The sequence below is a fragment of the Falco biarmicus genome, chromosome 5 (genome assembly GCF_023638135.1).
Source record: "Falco biarmicus isolate bFalBia1 chromosome 5, bFalBia1.pri, whole genome shotgun sequence".
NCBI classification, from domain to species: domain Eukaryota; kingdom Metazoa; phylum Chordata; class Aves; order Falconiformes; family Falconidae; genus Falco; species Falco biarmicus.
In genome coordinates this window covers 50391336-50411819 of record NC_079292.1, presented here as the reverse complement: position 1 = coordinate 50411819, position 20484 = coordinate 50391336, and the positions used below count along the sequence as shown (strand labels likewise).

The following is a 20484-nucleotide window of genomic DNA, read 5'->3' as shown; positions in this document are numbered from 1 at the left end:
GGGGTGGTGGAATCACCATCTCTGCAGGTGTTTAAAAACCACGTAGATGCAGTGCCGAGGGATGCGGTTTAGCAGTGGACTTGGCAGTCCTGGGTTAATGGTTGGACCTGATAATCTCAAAGGGCTTTTCCAACCCAAACGAGTCTATGGTTCCATGATTACGGCTAAGGGCCGCCGACGCGGCCGGGTCACCACGCACTGGCCTCAGCCCGGGGTGAGGCGGCCCTGCCACGGCGGGAGCCACCCCTCTGGAAAGCTGAGCTGCCCCCGGCGCGGCCGGGCTGGGCGTTGGAGCGCGGCAGCACCCCCGCCTCGCTGGCGGCTGATGACGAGATTCGGCCGCGGCGCCCCCCCTCCCTGCCGCCCCCCCTCCCCTCCCTGCCGCCCCCCCCGGCGCACGGGTGCGCCACAGGCCTCCCGCCAGGCGGGCGGCGATGACTCCATTTCCCGTCGCGCCCCGCGGTGGCCGGGCGGCGCAGGCGCAGTTCCGGCGGGGCGCGGGGCGCTGAGCCGGCGGCGGGAGCGCGGCCGGGGCCATGAGCCGCCGAGGCGCGGTGCAGCGCAAGGTGCCGTGTCTGTTCGTGACCGAAGTGAAGGAGGAGCCGTCGGCCAAGCGGGAACGCCAGGTTGCAGGGCAGCAGGGAGCCGGCGGGAGACAGACGGGGCCGTGGGGCCGGGGCCGGGCTCAGGCCTAGGCCCGGGATAGAGCTGCCGCACAGTGGGACGGAGGGGAGCGAGGGGGACAGGCAGCAGCACCGAACGTATCGTACCTGCCCGGCCCGGCATGGCGGCGGGGCGGGGGACACCCCAGTGGCGAGAGGTTTCGCCTCAGGCCTTGAGTGAAATGCGCGGTAGAGATTTCCGTAGGACTGCCCTCGCCCCGTCTTAAATGCAGGAAAGAAAGGTAGTCTGGGTGCCGTTCCGGTTCTGTCCCGCTCTTTTCCTGCCATCTGCATCCAGGGGTTCACTCAGGTGTTTACTTTTTCTAAGCGTTGGGAAGAGGCCAAGAGGTCATGGCGAGGAGTGAGGCTGGTCCAACATGACCGCACTGGGAACTTGTGTAAAACCATCCAGCTGTCCCCCTCTGTGAGCCTTGTGGGGAAAAAAGAAGCTTCTCTTTTTTTCTTCTACTTTTTTCTTTCTGTGATCAAAGAAGTGTTAGGCCTATGACAGAAGAATTCATTTGCAGCTGTAAGACCTGGACTACGTAGTAAGGTGAAAGAGAGCTCAATCAAAGTTATTTCTTCTGAAGATATAAAAGGCAGTGTTATGACAGATTGAGGTGGCATTTTCCTGTCTAGCTCTAGACCTCTAGCTAGATGAATTTCTGTTGCCATTGTAATACAGGAAGGCACAACTCCAAATATTGCAGTGTTGGACTGGAATGCATCTAGTTTATGTGCTCTTTTTAAAGGGGAAGGCAAAGTAATTCCTAAACACTAATTAAGAATGGAAAAGAGGGAGGGAATTAGCAAGCAGGTTGCCTTAGTTCTTTTGTTGTAGAGCATTTTCCAAACTGTCATGTATTGAAGAAACAAGGGTGTATTTGGATTGGATTAGAAATCAGCACTATAATGTGTAGTACTTGACAAGAATCCATATGAGAACAAGGCAGTAACATTGCCACGATGAGGGTTTAAAATACCTGTCTTCTTTTCAGCCATTTAAAGTTTTGGCAACTGAAACTCTAACTGGAAAGGCGTTAGAGGCAGATATATACAATGCAATTCCTACTGAAAAGGTGGACGGAACCTGCTGTTATGTAACTACCTATAAAGGTAATAAGGAAGATCCATATGCAGATTTCTCATGCTGCCTAGAAGCCTTGTTTTACTTAGTTTTCACTTTTATTGTATGATCTATTGGATTAAAGCCGTTGTGAATTGAACGGTTACTAAACATCTCTACCACAAAGTGATAGTAACTGTAAACATAGGAGGTGTTTGTAAAGTAGTTAATAGAGTTTACTCTCTGAAATACCTGAAGTATGGTTTAAGTGAACATGCCAGTCAAGGAACTATTCCAGTTTTTAAGATTTTTTTTATTAGTAAATTTTCCTTCTACATTAGAATTTGTATGATAAAAGGTGTCTAATCTCCTGGGGAAGAATTAAAAGAAGTGTGGAGGTTGGGAGGAAGTGGGAAGATTGTGGTTCATTGGATTGCTGGGCTTCTTGCCTTTACCTGAAATTGGAAGGAATCTCTGTATTACACTAGGCGTGAATCTAGATACGGATTTTTAGATTCCTATCTAGTAATTAATGTATGAATTTTATATAGTGTCTTTGGATCTAAAATTTCTCCCGTGGCAAATGGGAACCCATCTCTTGCCTTTTGTGTTGTTGATTTCAGTACTCTGCAGGGTGTGTTTATCTCAGTAAACTTTTTATCCTTCTGGAAACTCTAGGGCAACCATATCTATGGGCGAGGCTGGATCGAAAACCCAACAAACAAGCTGAAAAAAGATTTAAACGATTCTTGTATTCATTGGAAGATTACAAAGGTTAGTGAAATTTCTTTCCTTTTTTTTTTGGCAACATGTTATCCAGTTGGAAAAACGGCTCTAGTCTAACAGAGGAAATGTCAGTGATCCTGCTCCAGTTTTTTAATGTCACTCTTAATTTTACTGCAAGAGATTTTTTGAACTTAAATTGATGTGGGAAGGGGATACTAAAAGGATTACAGTTGGTAAGACAGGGGTTGGCATGGCATTTCTGGAGGGTGGCAGTACTAATGAGAACATTTACACTGCGCCTGGGAGCACAGGGGGTTCAGGAGTATATTTGAAATGCTTGTACACCAACACATGCAGTATGAGAAGCAAACTGGAACTGGAAGCGTTGGTCAGTTCCCAGAGCTATGATCTCATTGGTGTTAGTGACATTTGGGGAAATGAGTCCAGTGACTGGATGGAAGGCTACAGGCTGTTCAGGAGGGATAGGTGGGGCAGCAAGGTGGAGGTGTCACGCTCTACATAAGGGAGAGGTTTGATTGTACAGCCCTTACAGTTAGCGATGATGTGGTTGAGGATTAGGCAGATGGAAAACAAAGGAGGTGTTGTAGTGGGTGTCTACTACTGATTACCCAGCCAGGATGTAAGCACTGATGAGTTAGTGTATAGGCAATTAGGATAAATTTCTGCATCAGCAGCCATTGTCTTCATGGGAGATTTGAACTTCCCAGGCATCAACTGGGAATATAATATTGCTGTGATGAGCAGGTCTTGAAAATTCAAGTTTGTAGGAGGTAATTTTGTCACAGGTACTCAGTAAGCCAACTAGGAAAGATGCCTTTCTACACTTCCTATTTGTGAATAGAGAAGGGCTTCTGGGGAATGTGATGATAGGTAGCCACATTGGCCACAGAGATTGTGAAATGGTTGAGTTTTAGATTTTTGGTGTAGTAAGAAACAAGGACAGCAGAGCTGCTACCCTGGACTTAAGAGAGTGAACTTTAAGCTATTTAGGGAGCTATTTAGCAGAGTACCCTGGGGATCTGCTTTTGAGGGCTTAGGAGTCCATAAGTGCTGGTCAGTCTTTAAGCACCGCCTTTTAGAAGCACAGGAGCAAGCAGTTCCACTGTGTTGTTAAGTCAGGCAAGCAGGGCAGAAGACCAGCTTGGCTGAACTCCTTGTGGAGCTCTAGGAAAAAAGAATTTATTTGTTCTCTGGAAGCGAGGTCAGGCTTTACAGGAAGATTAAAGCAGCATGGTTCATATATGCAGGGAGAAAACATGAAAGGCCAAAGCTCAATTAGACTTGAAAGTGGCCAGTGTTGTTTCAAATCACAAGGGCTTTTTAAAGTCTGTTAATAGCAGGAAGCAGTCTAAAGAAAACATTGGACTGGTACTTGTTGAAGATGATCATTTAATGAAGATGAAGAAAAAGTGGAGGCATGTTTTGCCTCAGTCTTTAATAATGCTGATAGACCTTGGGCTGCCCAGTCCCATGAATTGGAGGCCCATGGGTGTGGGAACAGGGACTTTCCATTTGTGGACATAGAAATTGTAAAGGACCAGCTGTACCAGCTGAATGTTCACACGTCCATGGGGCCTGATGGGATTCATCCTGGAGTACTTAAAGAGCTAGCGGATGTTATGGCAGGACCCCTCTCAATCATCTGCCAAAGGTTTTGGGATTTGGGAGTTCCCTGCAGTCTGGAAGCTAGCCACTGTTACTTCAATCTACAAAAAGGGCATGAAGGTAGACCCAGGGAACTACAGATCTGCTAGTCTTACCACAGTTCCTGGAAAAATTATGGAGAAGATGATACTGTTTACTATTCAATAGTGTTTGAAGAATAGCGCAGCCATCAGGCACAGTCAATGTGGGTTCACAAAGGGAAAATCCTGTTTAACTAGTTTAGTATCCTTCTACGATAAGGTCACTGGCTGGGTGGATGTAGATTTTCTGGACTTGAGTAAGGCTTTTGATACTGTCCTTCACAGCATACTTCTGCACAAGTGTTCCCGCTGTGAGATGAGCATGTTCACAGTGCACTGGATGAAGAGCTGGCCGAAGGGCAGAGTTCAGAGGATTATAGTGAATGGTGCTACATCTGGCGGGTGGCCGGTCACCAGCAGTGTTCCTCAGGGTTCAATTCTAGGGCCAGTTCTGTTCAACAATCTGGATGCAGAGGAGTTGAATGCATCATCAGCAAGCACCAAACTGGGAGGTGCTGTTGACTGTCTTGAGGGACAAGATGCCTTGCAGAGGGATCTAGATAGATTGGAGCATTGGGCTATGATTGATGGGATGAAATTTAACAAGTCCCAGTGCTGGATTCTGCACCTGGGCAGAGTAATGCCAGGTGCTAATACAAGTTGGGAGAGGAGAGGCTGGAGAGCAGCCCTGCAGAAAGGGTTCTGGGGGTGCTGGTTGACAGCACACTCAGCATGAGCCACCAGCGTGCCCTGGCAGCCCACAGCGCAAACCGCATCGTGGGGTGCATCAAACACAGCGTGACCAGCCGGCCAAAAGGGGTGATTGTCCCACTGTGCCCAGCACTGGTGTGACCTCACCTGCAGTACCGTGTGCAGTTCTGGGGGCACAGTTTCAGAGGAATGTGAAAGTCCTTGAATGTGTTCAGAGGAGGGCAACAAAGCTGGGGAAAGGGCTGGAGCAGCTAATAAGGACTTCGGGCTTGTCTAGCTTGGGGGAAAAGGAGGCAGAGGGGTGACCTCACTGCTCTCTGCAGCTTCCTGAGGAGGGGAGGTGGAGAGGGATTGCTGATCTGTTCGCCCTGGTATCCAGTGATAGGACTTGCGGAAATTATTCAAGTCTATGCCACGGAGGTTCAGACTGGATATTAGGAAGTATTTCTTTACAGAAGGGGTAGTGAAAGGATGGAACAGGCTTCCTAGAGAGATGTTTGATGCCCCAAGCCTGTCAGTGTTTAAGAGACATTTGGACAATGCCCTTAACAACAGGCTTTAACTTGGTCAGCTCTGAACTAGTCAGGCAGTTAGACTAGGTGATCATTGCAGGTCACTACCAGTTGAAATAGTCTAGTCTATTCTACTTCTCTTGCTCTATTTAAATATAATGTTGGCTATTTAGGTAGCTATTTTTTTAAATCTTAGTTTTTGAACTTTTAAACTACTTAAAGGCTACCGTGCTTCTTTAAACCTTCGTAATTGTAGACTGCCTGACTGTGCCAGATATTGGTGCTTGTACAAACTAGGACTGCTGTCTGTAAACCAAGGTTTAGATTAGTGGCGTTTTAATACTTGCATTGAAAGTTGATCAAAATTGGCTAACAGTTTACTAAAACTTAAATGTCATGTTTATATGTCTAGAATTTGTTTGGAATGTTGAAGAGGATTTCAAGCCTGTTCCAGATACTTGGATTCCAGCAAAGGACATAGAGTTCTCTAATGGCAGTCCTTTGCCCGATGAAAATGGACATATGCCAGGTACCTATGATGCAGCACAGGTAAAATGGGGGTGTGTGTGTGAAGTCCATTTTTCAAGTGAATTAGATTTAGTTCCAGAGATGAAAGTAGTAGTTAACATATTCAGAAAACAATTGGGATGTTATTCATTCACTATACAGAAAGGCTTTGTTTTCTGACACATTAAAAATAATTAGTTTACTGTACAGACTCACAGGGCTTCGGTGGAAGGCACAGTTGCCACGTTACATTCCTCTGCCATTTCTCTGAGATATGACACAGTTTTTTCATGTTACTCGTCTTTGTAATTGACTGTGGGGTTTTTTTCTTAATGCATGTACAGTTCTAGTACACATTTGATAATTTCAGATGTTTGCTTCAGCAAAATGCTATGTTTTCCCATAGGTTGGGTACCTGTGGAGAAGAATAGTAAGCAGTATTGCTGGCACTCATCTGTTGTAAATTATGATGCTGAAATAGCGCTGGTATTGAAACACCATGCTGACCCAGGCCTTCTGGAAATCAGTCCGGTGCCATTATCAGAAATTGTAGAACAAACATTGGAGCTTATTGGCACTAATATTAATGCAAATCCATATGGTAAGTTTGTATGGTATGTTTTTAAATACTGTTTTATTTAGTGATATTTTTTACTGAAAATTACGCATTTTATTTGTATAAGTTTTTAAAAAAGTTCTAAGGTAGCAATGTAACCTTTTTAGAACAGACAGCAAGGGCTAGCTCAAGGAAAACTCACACAAAAATACCTCAGAAAATTGAGTTGTCATGAGAGTATTTATGTCTATTAAACCTCTTTCTACTTGTGTATTCTTTAGGACTTACTATAAAACCACTTTGCTTTAGTATTTCAAAAAAATATTCTGACCGGAAAAGTTTTCTTAAATATTACTATTAAAATGCTTTTTTAATTGTTGGTGCCTTTTCTGATTTTCTTTGATTGCTCTTCTAATACTGTTTAGTCCATTAAAGGGGAATTTTATTTTTTTTTTTTTTAGTCCCTAGAGTTAGTAATGAGTTGCAATTTTTAAATTACGAAATACTAATATTTTTTAAGGAAATGTAATTTAAGCTAAATTTTGGTTGTGAGTTCTCTCTTTAAAAGCCTTATAACAGAACCCAATTAGGTACGAGCACAAGAGAGTTCTAATTTCTGAGGTTTGCTGTTAGGATAACTTGCAAGGATGGATAGGAAAAATACTATGTGGTCTAAGCATTTTCTCAGAATGTAAAGGAACTGCAACAGAAAATTTTAATAGATGTATTCTTAGATGAAGATTTATGTTGAACAGTCAGTGAAGAGGTAATGCATTTGTTAACAGCCTGGTTTAAGTATTCATCTGTATTCATAAGAAAATATGCCAGATTTTCATGAACCAAGATGTTTGTGCCATTGATTGTGATCTGAAGCATGAAGAATGTAGCTAGTAGCTTTATGCTCACTGAAGAGACAAAGGACCACACAAGGACCTTGTCACCACAAGGACAAAGCAGGGAGCTGTACAAATCTCTTATCATACTTATTTTATATAAATAAAAAGTTACATGAGGTGGAGACAGCTACATTTGATACTTAAAAGTATATTTAACTGTTCTCTTAAAAGGGAGGACAATGTTACAGTATCTAAGTTACCTTTACAGAGGGCTTTTAGGATAGGTGTAGTAACAGAAGTGAGGAAAATCTTTATCACATGGAACTAGCAGGAAGATTTTTGTTTCTTTTAATATAGGATTAGGAAGCAAGAAGCAACCTATACATCTTCTTGTACCCCATGGAGCATTTGAAATAAAGAACCCACCTACTTTGAAACAAAATGACATACTGTCTTGGTTTGAAGGCTGCAGCGAGGGTAAAGTTGAAGGAATTGTGTGGCACTGCCATGATGGGTGTTTAATCAAGGTAAATATGTAGATGGACCTGTGGAGAGCACTATAATAATTTATAATATGTGAAGTCTTGTGAGGTATTCACTTTTTGTCTTGTTTGTCAAATTCCTTAGTAGTAAATGTTCTAGCAAATCAGGTGACAGTAGAATTCGTCAAGCCAGTGATTTGCATCAATGACAACATATTAAAACTTTTTCATTATCTGCATTATGCTAATAACAGAATAATTGAGAACATAATATTTTCTTGCTTCTCTGTATAGGAATCATTCAACATTTTAAAGCCTAATTCTTGTATTTAAAAAAGTAATTTCCTGTAATGTTGACTTACAGAACAAGTATTTTTAGTAAGAATGATTTTTCATGAATTAGCAAGTTCATGTTACTTCTGAAGCTGTGGAGGACACCGTGGTTCTGGTTTGCCTTTTGTGCTTTGTTGTAACTCATATTATTCAGATAACCAATTACTTGTTGTAAGTGCCCTAATGCAGAGGATCCTAGAATTAAAGCACATCCCCCTACATCCCTCAGGCTGGGAACTGTTGGGCTACTATCTCAAAATCTCTAAACTGATCTTACTTCTTTTTATTTTAGCTCCATCGTCATCATCTTGGTTTACGCTGGCCGCTTGCAGAGACATACCTGAATTCTCAGCCTGTTGTAATTTCTTTTAATACAACTAAGTATGACTCTGACTTTGAACCTAAGAGTTTGTTTCACCATTTCTCAAACTTGGATGGTCAAAGATTTGACAGACTGAAAGATATCAAGTTTGATGCTTGAAATGATTTTTCTTTTAATTGTTGTATGTGCTGCATTCCTCTTGTGTCTACCACAGAACTCTTTACAACTAATCTTCTATCTTGGGCAACAGCCTAGGTACTGTACAACTTTACGTTTTTCCAATGACTTACTTTACATAACAAGAGATCTGACATCCAGAGTAGAGATCTAGCTTTCCACATGTTTCAGTTATGAAAAATCCGTAACTTTTGAACTCATTTCTGGAAACTGTTATAATTAAGTGTAAGAAGTATGTTGTCTAACACTGGCTGGTCCTTAGCTGATGAATGCAATCAACTGTTAAAGTTCCACAGGTTGCCCTCTATAGTTAATACAACACTGTAATATATATGATTCAGATTTAAGATCTAGTTGGTAACAGTAAAGGACATACTGAAGGTGGGACCAGATTAGTCCTGAACTTTTATGATTTTTAAGTTGTAACAATTTCTTTTTGGGGAAAACTTCACTGTATTATTTGACTGATAAGCTATGGCATTATGCTATTACTTGAAAACCCAATTAAGCTATATCCTGCAGGTACTTCCCCTATTTTGGGACAAAAAGAGTAAATAATAGAAAAGTATACTAGTTCTATTTTGGAGATCCTTCGTAATTAGAGAGAGACATGACTTGGGTTAATAATACCCATTTTCAGACTGCAGCTCAATTAGGAAACTTCATTGGGGCATATTAAGTAAGATGCCATATAAATAATAAAGGTGAGAGTGCATGATTGTTTTGAGTTGGCTTTATTTTATGTGGACTACAAAAGTATACATCCAGCAATACAAAATATACAAAATGAAAAATCACTTATCTACAAAAATACCATTAGTTTGGCTGAAACGCTGCAACTTTATTTTCAATTATTTATTCTTGGATTTTCTAAACGTGAGGTAAGAATAAACAGGCATGTAAGAACAGACATCCAGCATACTGACCCTGAGTCCACAGTTAAGAAGTATGATGGCACAAGGCAGCAAGAACAAATTACATACTCTTATTGATCTGGAACTTAGCACGTTCTAAGAGTTTCTCAGCTTTTACGGTAAGGCCAAGGCTTTAACTCCACCTGACACCTGCGTATTGCCAAAATTACTGTTCTGAATCAAAATGTAATATTGCAAATAAGTTGGGAGAGGTAAAACTCGTATTTTGACTGATGTATATGAATACTGACCATAATCTGTTGACTAATCCAGTGCTGCATTCTTAGGCATGTGCCCAACTATTGTAACTTTAATAGACTTTTGTTTGTCTGTTTTTATCTTGGAACAATATATCAGTACTATGGAACTGCCCTGGAATTTTATTTTCTGTGTCAATAATGAGGATACTAAACACTAGTCTAATCAACAGAAACTTTGCCTGGACTGTCCACTTGAATGCCAAACTCTTCAGAAAGCTGCTTTAATCTCTGTTCTAAGATAATATTTTTTTTTACTTCTTCATTGTAGTTATATTTCAGGTCCTCTATTTCTTCAAAAAAGGAAGGGTCACAGTTTTCTAGTTCTCTTCTCAGCTTTTTTGTTTCTTCCTATTAAAAAGAATGAAGGAGTACCATCTTTATCCATAATTTAGGAAATACACGTCAACGGCTTTTTTTGCCTTTTTCCTAAGAGAATAAGCTGTACCTACAAACAGCACATTTACTAACAACAAAATTGGCGTCATAAACATCATGTGTAGAAATTGACTTTGTCATTAAATGTTAGTTTAAATATTAAACAGCCTTTTAGCTAGCCATAATTTTGCTCATTATCTTGCCAAGAATGATCCTTGAAACTCACCTTTAATTGTTGTTTTTCCAGCTCTGAGGCTTTCAGCTGTGTCTGGAGGTCAGCTACTTCTGTCCTTAACTTGCCAATTTTATCCTTCTCTCCAATTTCGTTATGTCCTGCAAAAATAATGATAACTTATTAAAAAATTGAAGGTAATGAAAATCAATTACATGAATAACCCTGTTACAGTAATTCTGCATCTCCTGAAAGCTGAAACAGTTTAAGTATTGGGATGAACAACCATCAAAAATTCAAGTCATCTGGGCTTTTCTTTAGTTTTTGTACAAATTAGGTGGTGGTGTCTAGTTCCTGTGACAGAATGCAATACTTCACTAGCCAGTCTGTTAGCACACTTCTGAGAAATACACGTACAGTTTCTCGGAATTAAATACAGGCAAATTGGAAATAATGTAGTATTAAGGATCTTGTTAGTTTTATTCATAATTTCAAGAGGGTTAATTCCCCCCGCCCAAGTCATATGGCAGTGTGCTGCTCTGCTTTTCCTATGGGACAGATGCCTGTTAGGTCTTAAATCATTCACAGAGCTGGTATCTGGAAATAGATGCTCATTCTCTGGCAGCTTGGAACCCAAGGCAACAGGGGTAGGCAAGAGGTTCTCAAGGAATGACTGACATCTTACAAGCAGTCTTTTGAGGTTTATAATGCAAATGGTGGCATGAACTACATTATCCTCTCAGAATGGGAAAACTGTTACAAAGATTACACTGTCTTGTTCAAGGTAATTATGGAGATTTTTAGTAACACTTCTCTATGAAAAGCTTGTGTAAGTACTCAAAAATCCAAGACCTGAGTCTGCTCCAGTTTACACTACTCTGGTATTAATACAGTTCAAATAACTAGATTTATTATTGTTTTGCACATACATGTTAAATAAAAATAGGGCCAAAATACAGGAAGGTCTTTATTTTAGGTATTGAAAATGATTACCGGCTGCAGGACTTTCACTTGTATATGTGTGTAGGAGGTGCTTATAATCTTCCACCTGGTGAGCTAGTTCTGCTTTTTCTTTCTCTAACTGACTAGTAGTTAGTCTGTAAAAATAAAAGTTTTAGAACAATTTTTAGAAAATATTAAAAAAATATTAGAAAATAAAATTTCCTGATCATTCTTGTTTCATGTATACTGGCTAAGGTTATTTATTTAGCTATTTAAAAGTACGTTACCTTAAAAGTTGAAGCTCCCTGACGAAGCTTTGCTCCGTCCTTTCACCTTCAGGAAGGTGTTTGAGAAGCTCAATCTTGAAAGAAAAATCAAGAAAGTTTTACTATTGAAAACAGTATCCATGGATAATGCAGTTATGATGGAGTTCTCTCTGATACTGGATTAAAAAGATGAATGAAAATAATATTAAGGATGTAACCAAGTACTAGGTTATCACAGAAAAAAAACCCCCGAAGTGTTCCATCTACTGACAGTTTCCACAGAGCTAATTATCCACAGCCTTTTAAAAGTTAGCATAGATCATTGCTACATATTTTATGAAGGGTGAAGAAAAAACTTATTCAAAAGATTTAGAAAGAAAGTTAAGACACATAGCTACATTAGCATAATTTATACATCTGCTTAAGGACATGATATGCGTAAGTCCTTCAGAGTGCTTTAAAAAAGTACTACTGATGTGTTTATTTGCATATCTAGCTGTCCAGGTTCCTTTTTAAACATAATACAAAAAGCCTGTGATTTTGCAATGAAAACCCAAGTGAGTGTATGTTGACAAGAAAATGACCTGCAGTTGTAAGTTAGAATAGGTCCCTGACCAGAGAGGGAGTTAGCTTCTAGAAGTGCCCTTCGGTAGAAGATGAAGGAGCAAAAAATCAGTGTTTTAAATATGAGGCTATATACAGTTTTTTAATGCAGTGACAATTCATGAATTCTCGTAAGGCTATACTCTTGGTGATAGGCTTTATTACTATCTAAAATGCTAAGGATTTGGGGTTTTTTCCACAATCAATCTGTGTTTCTTTGAAACATAGTTAACCTTGACAACGTTTTTTCATCACTATTTGAGACATTAAAGAAACTGGGAACTGTGTCACTCCAGAGTAATATCACATAATGAAAGAATTTTATCTGTGTGTTAATTTTTCTCCTAGTATACATTTTACGTTAATAATGCTGACTTTAGAAAGGGGAAAACAGAAAAAAATAACAAAATAGTCATCTATAGGACTCAATTCCAAGTTTATTTATTGAACATATTTGCTTGCTTACATAATACATATGACTTGCTGTGTTGAAAGTTGTGTATTTGATACCTCACACTGAGAAAAGCTGGTACAAGATGCCTGGGGAAGAAAAGCATGCACTTACTAATAAATGAGAAGATGTAAGATAAGCTAGGTGGGCAGTCCCAGGGCTACACCTCTGGACTACTTAAAGGCCAAAATTTGATACATCTTTTCAGAGGTACCTGAGTTTAAAATTCATCAGCTCCTCCATGTGTGAAATAATTTTGTAAGACTTACTAGGGACTGCATGTAAGAGGACATACTGGAAACAGGCATGAAGATGTCCTTTAGGATGGCAAAGTCAATTGCCCCAAAAGATGTGGAAAGAAGATAGAAGTCCCAGTAGCAAACTCACTCTGGAACAAGCTGGAAAGACTTTAAGACCATTTGAAGCATCTGTACCTACAGGCTTTCATGTGATCAATGAAACTATAATTAAAAAACCCTACAGAAAATACAGTAGAAAAAAATTAATTTTCCCCTAAGACTGCAAGTCAAGAATATATATTGATAATATGTGGCAAACCTCATTAACTGGCCAAAATATGTAAATGTACAGTTATGGTGACTCAGACTGAAAAAAACAACTGTAAAAGCATGTCTTCGAGAAAAAAATGGACTTTCCCAACACAGACATTAGAAATAATATTAAGCAATATATTCTCAGAGTCATCTGGCTATATTTTACTTACCTGTTCTTTTACATCTTCCAAGTTTTTATCAGCATCGTGTTCATGTTCTGTTGCTTCCTGAAGCAGCTGTTTAAGGTCAGGAATGCTTTGGGGTTTCTTACCAATCTCCATTTCCATTTCCTTCACCTTAGTTTCATGCATCCTGGTAGTATTTTTATTCAGAAAAAGATAAGAGCAAAAGCTAATACTTTTGCAGAAAGAGAGATTAAAATATCTTTAGGAGATTAAATGCTATAAAATACACCCTAAAATATGTTTGGGGCATTGGCCTTGAAATAATCACTGGTCTTATTTATAAGTGAACTGAAAGAAGCATAATGAAAAATACATTTTTAATCTTGGAATAAAGGCTTATCCAAATGTTAAAGTTTTGTGGATCTTTGTGCCTACACTTCGTTGAAGGGGGACTGGATTCTTTTTATGTAGTTAGACTAGTGGTTAATCTGTAAAAATAAAAGTTTTAGAACAATTTTTAGGAAATATTAAAAAAAAGTCTGAGGTTTTATTTAAAAATCTAGAAACGGCGATTCCCACACTTCATTTTATATATTGGGAAAGATAATTATGCTGGTCTCCCAAGTTTTTCTCCCTTCTTCTACAGATAACAGAATCAACTGGCTGACTGCAACTAACCTTCAGAACACACATGAAGGATCTTTAGCTACACCTACATGTCCTAAGGAGTACAGAAATCCCAGTGGGTCTTCTAACACAACCTTTGCACATTTACATAGTTAAACGTAGATTCAAATGCATCCAAGCTGGAAAATGCAAGTTGCTGGCTTCCAGTCTTTTGTTTCAGATTGTCATCCATGTGGTAAGATAGTAAAATACTTTCTGTGTTCAGGAAAAATGCCGACATTCTACAGAGCACAAATCCAATACATTTAAGCAGCAAGGCACACAAAATACTTCCTTTACCAGAATTACCCAGAAGTCTACAGCAGATCTGAAGAAGTGAGATAAGTAACTAGCTACTGTATAGAAGTGGCTAACAAGCCCAGTACTTAGGGACACTAGATCTCTGCTGGATTCATTTCAGAGACCTGTATACTGATTCTACATACTAATACAGAATAAGAAAATACAATATGGATAATATAAAACTATCTTCAAAAGAGGAAAGAAAAATTACAAAAATGAAAGTAAAATTTGATTGCTAATATTTAAAGAGGAATTAACACTTGTGTTTATCTTCCTTACTTTGCTCACAATTCCTACCTTGTTACAACGGATTTCCAGCTTTTGCTATCAGCTCTGCCAAACTGGCTCTCAGCCAAATTTAACCTCTTAATGGTTTCCTCCAGCTGTACAGTTAACTTCTCATTTAATATCTCCAAGTTATTCTTCGCTATTCGTAGCTTCTCTCCACTGTCAGCTTCCTATTGTTCAATAAAAACAAAGGTTTATGGAATACTTAACCTCATGTGCAGCACAGGATTATCCATCATGATGGTGACGGGTCAGCACTGATTTAGAGGAAAATGGTGCATCCAAGATCACTAGCACTACAACTTCCAAGTTCTTTCTTGGGCTGATTCTTGGAGGTCTCTTCTCCACATAAAACTAAAAATTCTATCACAGCAGTATCAGTACTTAGAAAAGTGCCCATTCCACATCAACCATTCAGAAATAAAAACAAACAAGCCAGTAACTAATGGAAATAAAGGGATGCATTACAATAATCATACCTTTTTCAGTTCTTTACGCAGCCTCTCATTTTCAGTAATGACTTTTTCCATTCCTTTGGCTTTAGATTCATAATGCATACTCAGCTCGCCCCTCAAATGAAGCTTCATTTTTTCCATTTCAGACTAAATATCAAACAGTTTGTTAAAACACATGTACATTGCTTAGTTGAAAATTTCAGATTTCCATTTTTAAAGCACAGCCTAGTTACAGCTACCCAGCACAATGAACATAATGTTTCATCACATATTTAAGGATATCCTTAAGGACAGAATACCTTTACATAAATCATGCATTATGTTATACCAAAATGAAGTTTTGCTTTTCTGTTCTACAGGTTTTGTATTTGGTATTTTTAAAACACTGTTGTGCCAATCAATGTTTCCAACAGGCTTGCTGCTCCATTTCCCTACTAACTTGCATATAAACTGCTATCTAAATATAGGTACTGGAGACAAATCAGTACCTTTAGCCTCTCATTTTCCTGTTCAAGATCAAGTAATTTCTCATTAGAAACCACAGCAGGAGCTTTTTTCAAATCTTCATTTTCTCTTTGGACTCTCTCTACAACCTTTTTCATCAAACCAATTGTTTTTTCCAATTCTGGAACTGTCTTTCCACTTCTACCAGCCTATACAGAGGGAAGAAAAAAAAGCAGAAAGTAGTACACAGTTCATCTTGACACTCTGAGATACTCCAAATCTTACTTTAATGCTCATTTTCCCACTGCAATTTATATTTATAAAAAAAGAAAGCTGCAGTTAGTCTCAAAATCTGCTCTACTTTACGAACTAAACAGAAACATTAAGGAAATAAATCAAACTACAACAACTTCTAAAGCAATTTGGTTAGCCAACAGACTGTAGAATTGCTTGAATGGTAATACTGTCTGAGTGGGAAAAAAAAATAGCTGGGAGCTTGAGGGAGGAAATGAAGGCCCATTTTTAGCAATCATATTTCTACTGGATTGAAGTGACAGTAGAACTGCATCTTAAAGCATGATTAAATCTTCTCCCTTTCCCAAGGCATATATTCTCCTTGCAGATTGATAAATAAATAAATATGGGAAAAAAACCTCATCATTTCTCCATTTTTCTTCTTTCACCATGTTTGTGGTGAGGTAGAGAAGCTGTTAAAGGGTCTTTAAAAGCATTATTTTCTCATATATTTGTAGCGATGGTTTTCCTCATCAATAATAATTTAAAGATGCTGTTTCTAGCTCTGGGCCCACGAAGTACCTCCTTTTCTTTCCACAGAGGTAAGAGGCACAGTACAGTGGAAAATGGGGAAGATTTTACTCCCTGGAGCCCTACATAAACCTATATAGCAACCAAGTTTTGGAAGTTAAAACTGACTTAATTCCTTCTTCTCTAAAGTAACTGGAGGGATTAGGACATTTGTGTTGGTACACAGCAGAGTTAAAGAAAAACCTCTGTCAGATCTTGGTACCTGAGAAGGGAGGGAGATTCTGAATTTGCTGTCGCCTCAGAACACTTGCATGAAACAGTTTTATAAACTGAATTTCCTTATCCAAAACTACCACTACATAATAGATAGGTAGAAACACAAGCAGTCCATGCAAGGTACAAGTAAAAGAGTGGGAAATAGACAATCTTTTCCAGGCACCCAGCCACAGAACTCATTCTCCTTGTATGCTGAAACAGCTATGAAGGCACTGAGGAGATTTTATTAGATCAGCTTCCTTTAAAAGGTCACACAAATAGTTTGACAGGTTAGTGTCAAGGGAGATAGTGGGCACTGCTGAAGCCTTTTTTCCCCTGTAACTTCAGATATATTGTTCTATTAAAATAGCTGACAGCAGCTAGGGTAAAATTTAACTGTGATATCTTGCACAGTACAACAAAAACCACTAACACTAACAGAAACTTACACTACCACCTGCATCAAATCAATATTCTATCTTTTAAATCATAAAGCTGTAATTGTATAATGCATTTATGTAAATACATGAATATAATTGTCAACAGTAGGGCTGTAACTCCTATTGTTTTGTACAAATATGTTTCTGAAGATAATTTTAATCCAAATGACAAAAAAAGACCATGACAGCACACATCTTAATAATGTAGCTCTAGTCTTTCTAGTGGTCCTATTAATTGAATCTCACTAATTTATTATAGCACTTTGGCAACACAATAAACAAGTAAGAACAATTCCTGTTTGCCTTTGGTTGACTAAAAATAATTTAGCTTTACTAAAACATTGCTTTTTATTGGTATTGTGTTTTCATGTAGTTATGATGAAAACTGCTGTTAACAATACTCACCCCTCTTACACTGCCCAGCTTTTGTTCAACAGCTTCTTTCTCTTTTTTGAGAAGTTCACACATTTCTTTTAGGTCACCTACTTGGTCCTATAAAAACAAAGTAATTAGCAACTTATTTAAATTTGAAATTGAGGTGAACAGTAACAAAATTACAGTTGGTTTACTTTGAAAAATGTAAACAGAAAGCAATTTTCCATCATTTCTACCAGCCATTCAACCTTCTCATCTTCCATAAAACCATGAAAAACTGACAGTATGTACAGAAAAGATCTCCCATTTCTTTTTAAGCAATCCCCTAACCTGTGTCAGGGTAAAGAAGACTAAAGGTAAAAAGGTGTTACCTTTAGTCTTGGCAAATCTTTATTGGCCTGCTCTAGCTGGAATCTTAGCTCAATGTTTTCAGATGACAGTCTTAAGTTTTCCTTGAAAACTTCTTGTTCTCTTCGATATTGATCATCTGATCCTATTCCTGATGTCTTAAGAAAATGGAGGGGGAAAAAATTATTATTAAGTCGAAATGCACTGATCATTGTACCAGTGATAAACTGATAAAGAGCAACAGAGAATTAGTATTTTTCACAGATATAAAACAGATGACAGTTATATCAACAGTTTTGATCTAATCTGTTCTGATTTTAATTCCTCCTCCTACACTTTCTAAACTTGCTTAAACTGTAGGGGAAGTTTAAAAATCGGTATAAATCAGTAAAAATTCTGTCAAACCAAAATTAACTTTCAAACTACTGGGTAGAAATAAATTCTAAAGTCTAAAAGACAAAAAAGCTGCTGAGTGTAGTAAGCTGTGACATTCTACCTGGGAACACCATCTAATTGTAATAAATACATTAGAATATATCCTTAAATAGTACATATAGCATAAGGAATTTCACTTAAGGCAAACAGATCACAGAGCAAGTCAGGAAGAGTAGTATATAACTCTAATTCTTAAGTCTGTTAGTTCCTACAATCTTAAGTCTCCATCCGTGGAGGCTATTCATTTCTGCTACATAAAGACTGCTTTGCATGCCTTATATAGCCAGTTTGAATCATAAGTATATGGTAAATTACTGTGCCTGACTAGTAAACAGTAAAACCTTTTGATAATATAATAAGCAGCAGTTTTGACTTAGATAATTATGGAATTAACTGTATGATCCATTAATTAATCACTAATAATGATAGGAATAAAGTATTCGCTTCAATAAAGTGTATTTTTTTCCTACTGTAAGTAATAACACATCATAAGTCTCTTAACTAATGCATGTATCACTGGGATTATTTGTAAACTTTTTGGATCAAAACTTTAGAGTCAATAGCAGCTTACTTCTGAGCTGACATGTATGCCTATCATGAAAGTATAAGGTTTGCTTTATGGACCACTTGGGAACTACTTCAATATCCCTCCAGACCACGCATAGGAAAGCACTACATTATCAAAATCAAACTATTCTATTTCTACATCGTGTATACAGAAGAAACATTAAAGGACTGCTACAGTATCAAACCTCAGGCATTTCACAAAATTCTGGGGTTGTTTCAACCCCCTCTGTACAACTTCGGTAAGTTTCATATTTATCTTCTGCAGTGGGTTGATTCATTTCATTATTCACATTTATTTTTTCTGTTTCATAGCCATTAGCTTGGTTAGAAGGTTGCCCTGAATCAGACTGATTGCAGCTCATTCTGTCAGTGTCATGCTCTTCTACACCTTCTTCTTCATCAACATTTGATTGCTTGAGTATTTCTTGCTTCCTCTCCTCTTCTTCAAACTCCTCATTAAGTTTTCCATTTTCAGTTTGGGTTGTATTTTCTTCTTTTTCACTGCAGTTCTCTTCATCAGCTTCAGCTATACTTTTGTTCTTCAGTCCTTCCCTAGAAATATCTGTATCTTTGCATTTCTCACTATCTTCAGGATGCTGCTCAGGAGACACTTCTGTGCTTGCATCCGCAGTAGCATCATGGCCTTCTTTATGCATGATGGATGTTTGCACGTCTGCTTCCTCATCTATGCCACTGCCATCAGTAATGCTATGATTAGTCTGATGTTTGATTTCATCCCTATTTGAAATAAATTTCTTTTGAAGGGAATTCAAAAATTTTTGTTTACCGATACTGATAGGAACAGACTTGGTCAGTTCAGTTTGGTCACATGTACTCTGATTCAAGTTGAAGACAGAATCAAGCATGAAAGAAAAGCAGAAGACAGTAAAACAGAACAGGAAATAAAGAAACCTGGAATGTACTGTTAAATGTATTTCTTGAATGATCAAGATAACCTAATAATGCAATATAATGAACCTTGTAAAAATCAAAACACAACAAAACCACCTAATGTAACTGAAACGCAGCTCAGTATTTTCCCAAACACTCTGTATCTCAAATTTTGAATCAATAGGGAATACAGAAGTAGTCTCTCAGCTGCAGACTTACATATTTAAAAATACATATCCCTTATTTCTCCACATACGCTTGGATGATGAATATTTCAGCTTCTACCTGTAGAACACAGAAACTACGTTTTGGGTTTGTTGTGTTTTTTAAAAAACAGTAAAAACTGAGCATTTCATATATTTTTATAGAAAACTAAAATTTGAAATAAAACCACTAAATGACACAGAATGCCAAATGGCTAATAAATATTTTTGTTCAGTAGGTAGAATTCCTCTAGGTAATAAGGTCACATTATTAACTTACCAATGGTCTAGAATATGTGTGTCTCGAACATTGTTTCTGCAATGCATGAAGCTTTTCCTGGAGGTACTGATTTTTGAAATGTAATTCTTCTACAGCATAATCTCGTGGCATTGCTTGCTGTGTTCTACATCAAAAATTTAATCAAGCCAAAACAAACAAATGGCTATCAATGCAGAAAAACATCCCTTAAGGTAAAAAAATCCATGAACACCTGGATTACTAGACTGGGTTTTCTAGGATTACTGGGCTAGTTATTCTAAATCAGTGTTAGCCATATACACTTCCAACTAATCCCTGTGAATTGAAAGCACTTACTTTGGCAAAAGGAATGTTCTTTTGAGACATGTACAGCTTCTATTTTCAGGTACACTACACACTGTGTTAGTGGATACACTGATTAAGAATACAATCTCTAACTGCAACTTCGCAGTTCCAGTAACTTTCACCAACTCTAACCTGTAATTATAATTTTACATAATAGAAGCCAGATGTTTTTCGTATTATTTAGCTT

At 38.3% G+C, this 20484-nt stretch overlaps 2 protein-coding genes across 15 annotated transcripts in view; one reads left to right on the top strand and one right to left on the bottom strand.

Moving 5' to 3' along the window:
• Positions 1-472: 472 nt before the first annotated feature.
• On the top strand, positions 473-9315 carry RLIG1 (RNA 5'-phosphate and 3'-OH ligase 1). 2 transcript variants are annotated; one of them, XM_056341069.1, is made up of 7 exons: positions 473-626; positions 1661-1778; positions 2407-2502; positions 5796-5912; positions 6297-6491; positions 7640-7809; positions 8390-9315. In XM_056341069.1, exons 1-7 carry the CDS (start codon positions 537-539, stop codon positions 8576-8578), a joined length of 975 nt encoding a protein of 324 aa, XP_056197044.1. In that variant the 5' UTR covers positions 473-536; the 3' UTR covers positions 8579-9315. The 2 variants fall into 2 exon arrangements, with proteins under 2 accessions (XP_056197044.1, XP_056197045.1); XM_056341070.1 differs by having other exon boundaries at positions 485-566.
• The window catches only part of CEP290 (centrosomal protein 290), a 54813-nt gene continuing 43643 nt past the window's right edge, over positions 9315-20484 (bottom strand). For 5 of the 13 annotated variants that reach the window (XM_056341056.1, XM_056341058.1, XM_056341054.1 and 2 more), the window contains 12 exons: positions 19974-20097; positions 18785-19435; positions 17621-17755; positions 17280-17366; positions 15459-15623; positions 14995-15117; positions 14525-14685; positions 13304-13445; positions 11547-11620; positions 11311-11414; positions 10372-10478; positions 9315-10118 (listed from right to left, as the gene is read on the bottom strand). In XM_056341056.1, coding sequence (XP_056197031.1) covers positions 9930-10118; positions 10372-10478; positions 11311-11414; positions 11547-11620; positions 13304-13445; positions 14525-14685; positions 14995-15117; positions 15459-15623; positions 17280-17366; positions 17621-17755; positions 18785-19435; positions 19974-20097 — 2062 coding nt within the window. In that variant the 3' untranslated portion in view covers positions 9315-9929. Of the gene's footprint in view, positions 10119-10371; positions 10479-11310; positions 11415-11546; positions 11621-13303; positions 13446-14524; positions 14686-14994; positions 15118-15458; positions 15624-17279; positions 17367-17620; positions 17756-18784; positions 19436-19709; positions 19776-19973; positions 20098-20484 lie in introns of those variants that run through there. The other 8 variants (XM_056341059.1, XM_056341062.1, XM_056341060.1 and 5 more) reach the window with 4 other exon arrangements.

Coding starts and splice junctions, on each gene's coding strand:
- RLIG1 (XM_056341069.1), top strand. CDS start 537: ATGAGCCGCCGAGGCGCGGTGCAGCGCAAGGTGCCGTGTCTGTTCGTG. Junction 2,503..5,795: donor TTCATTGGAAGATTACAAAG/GTTAGTGAAATT, acceptor TTATATGTCTAG/AATTTGTTTGGAATGTTGAA. Junction 7,810..8,389: donor ATGATGGGTGTTTAATCAAG/GTAAATATGTAG, acceptor TTTTTATTTTAG/CTCCATCGTCATCATCTTGG.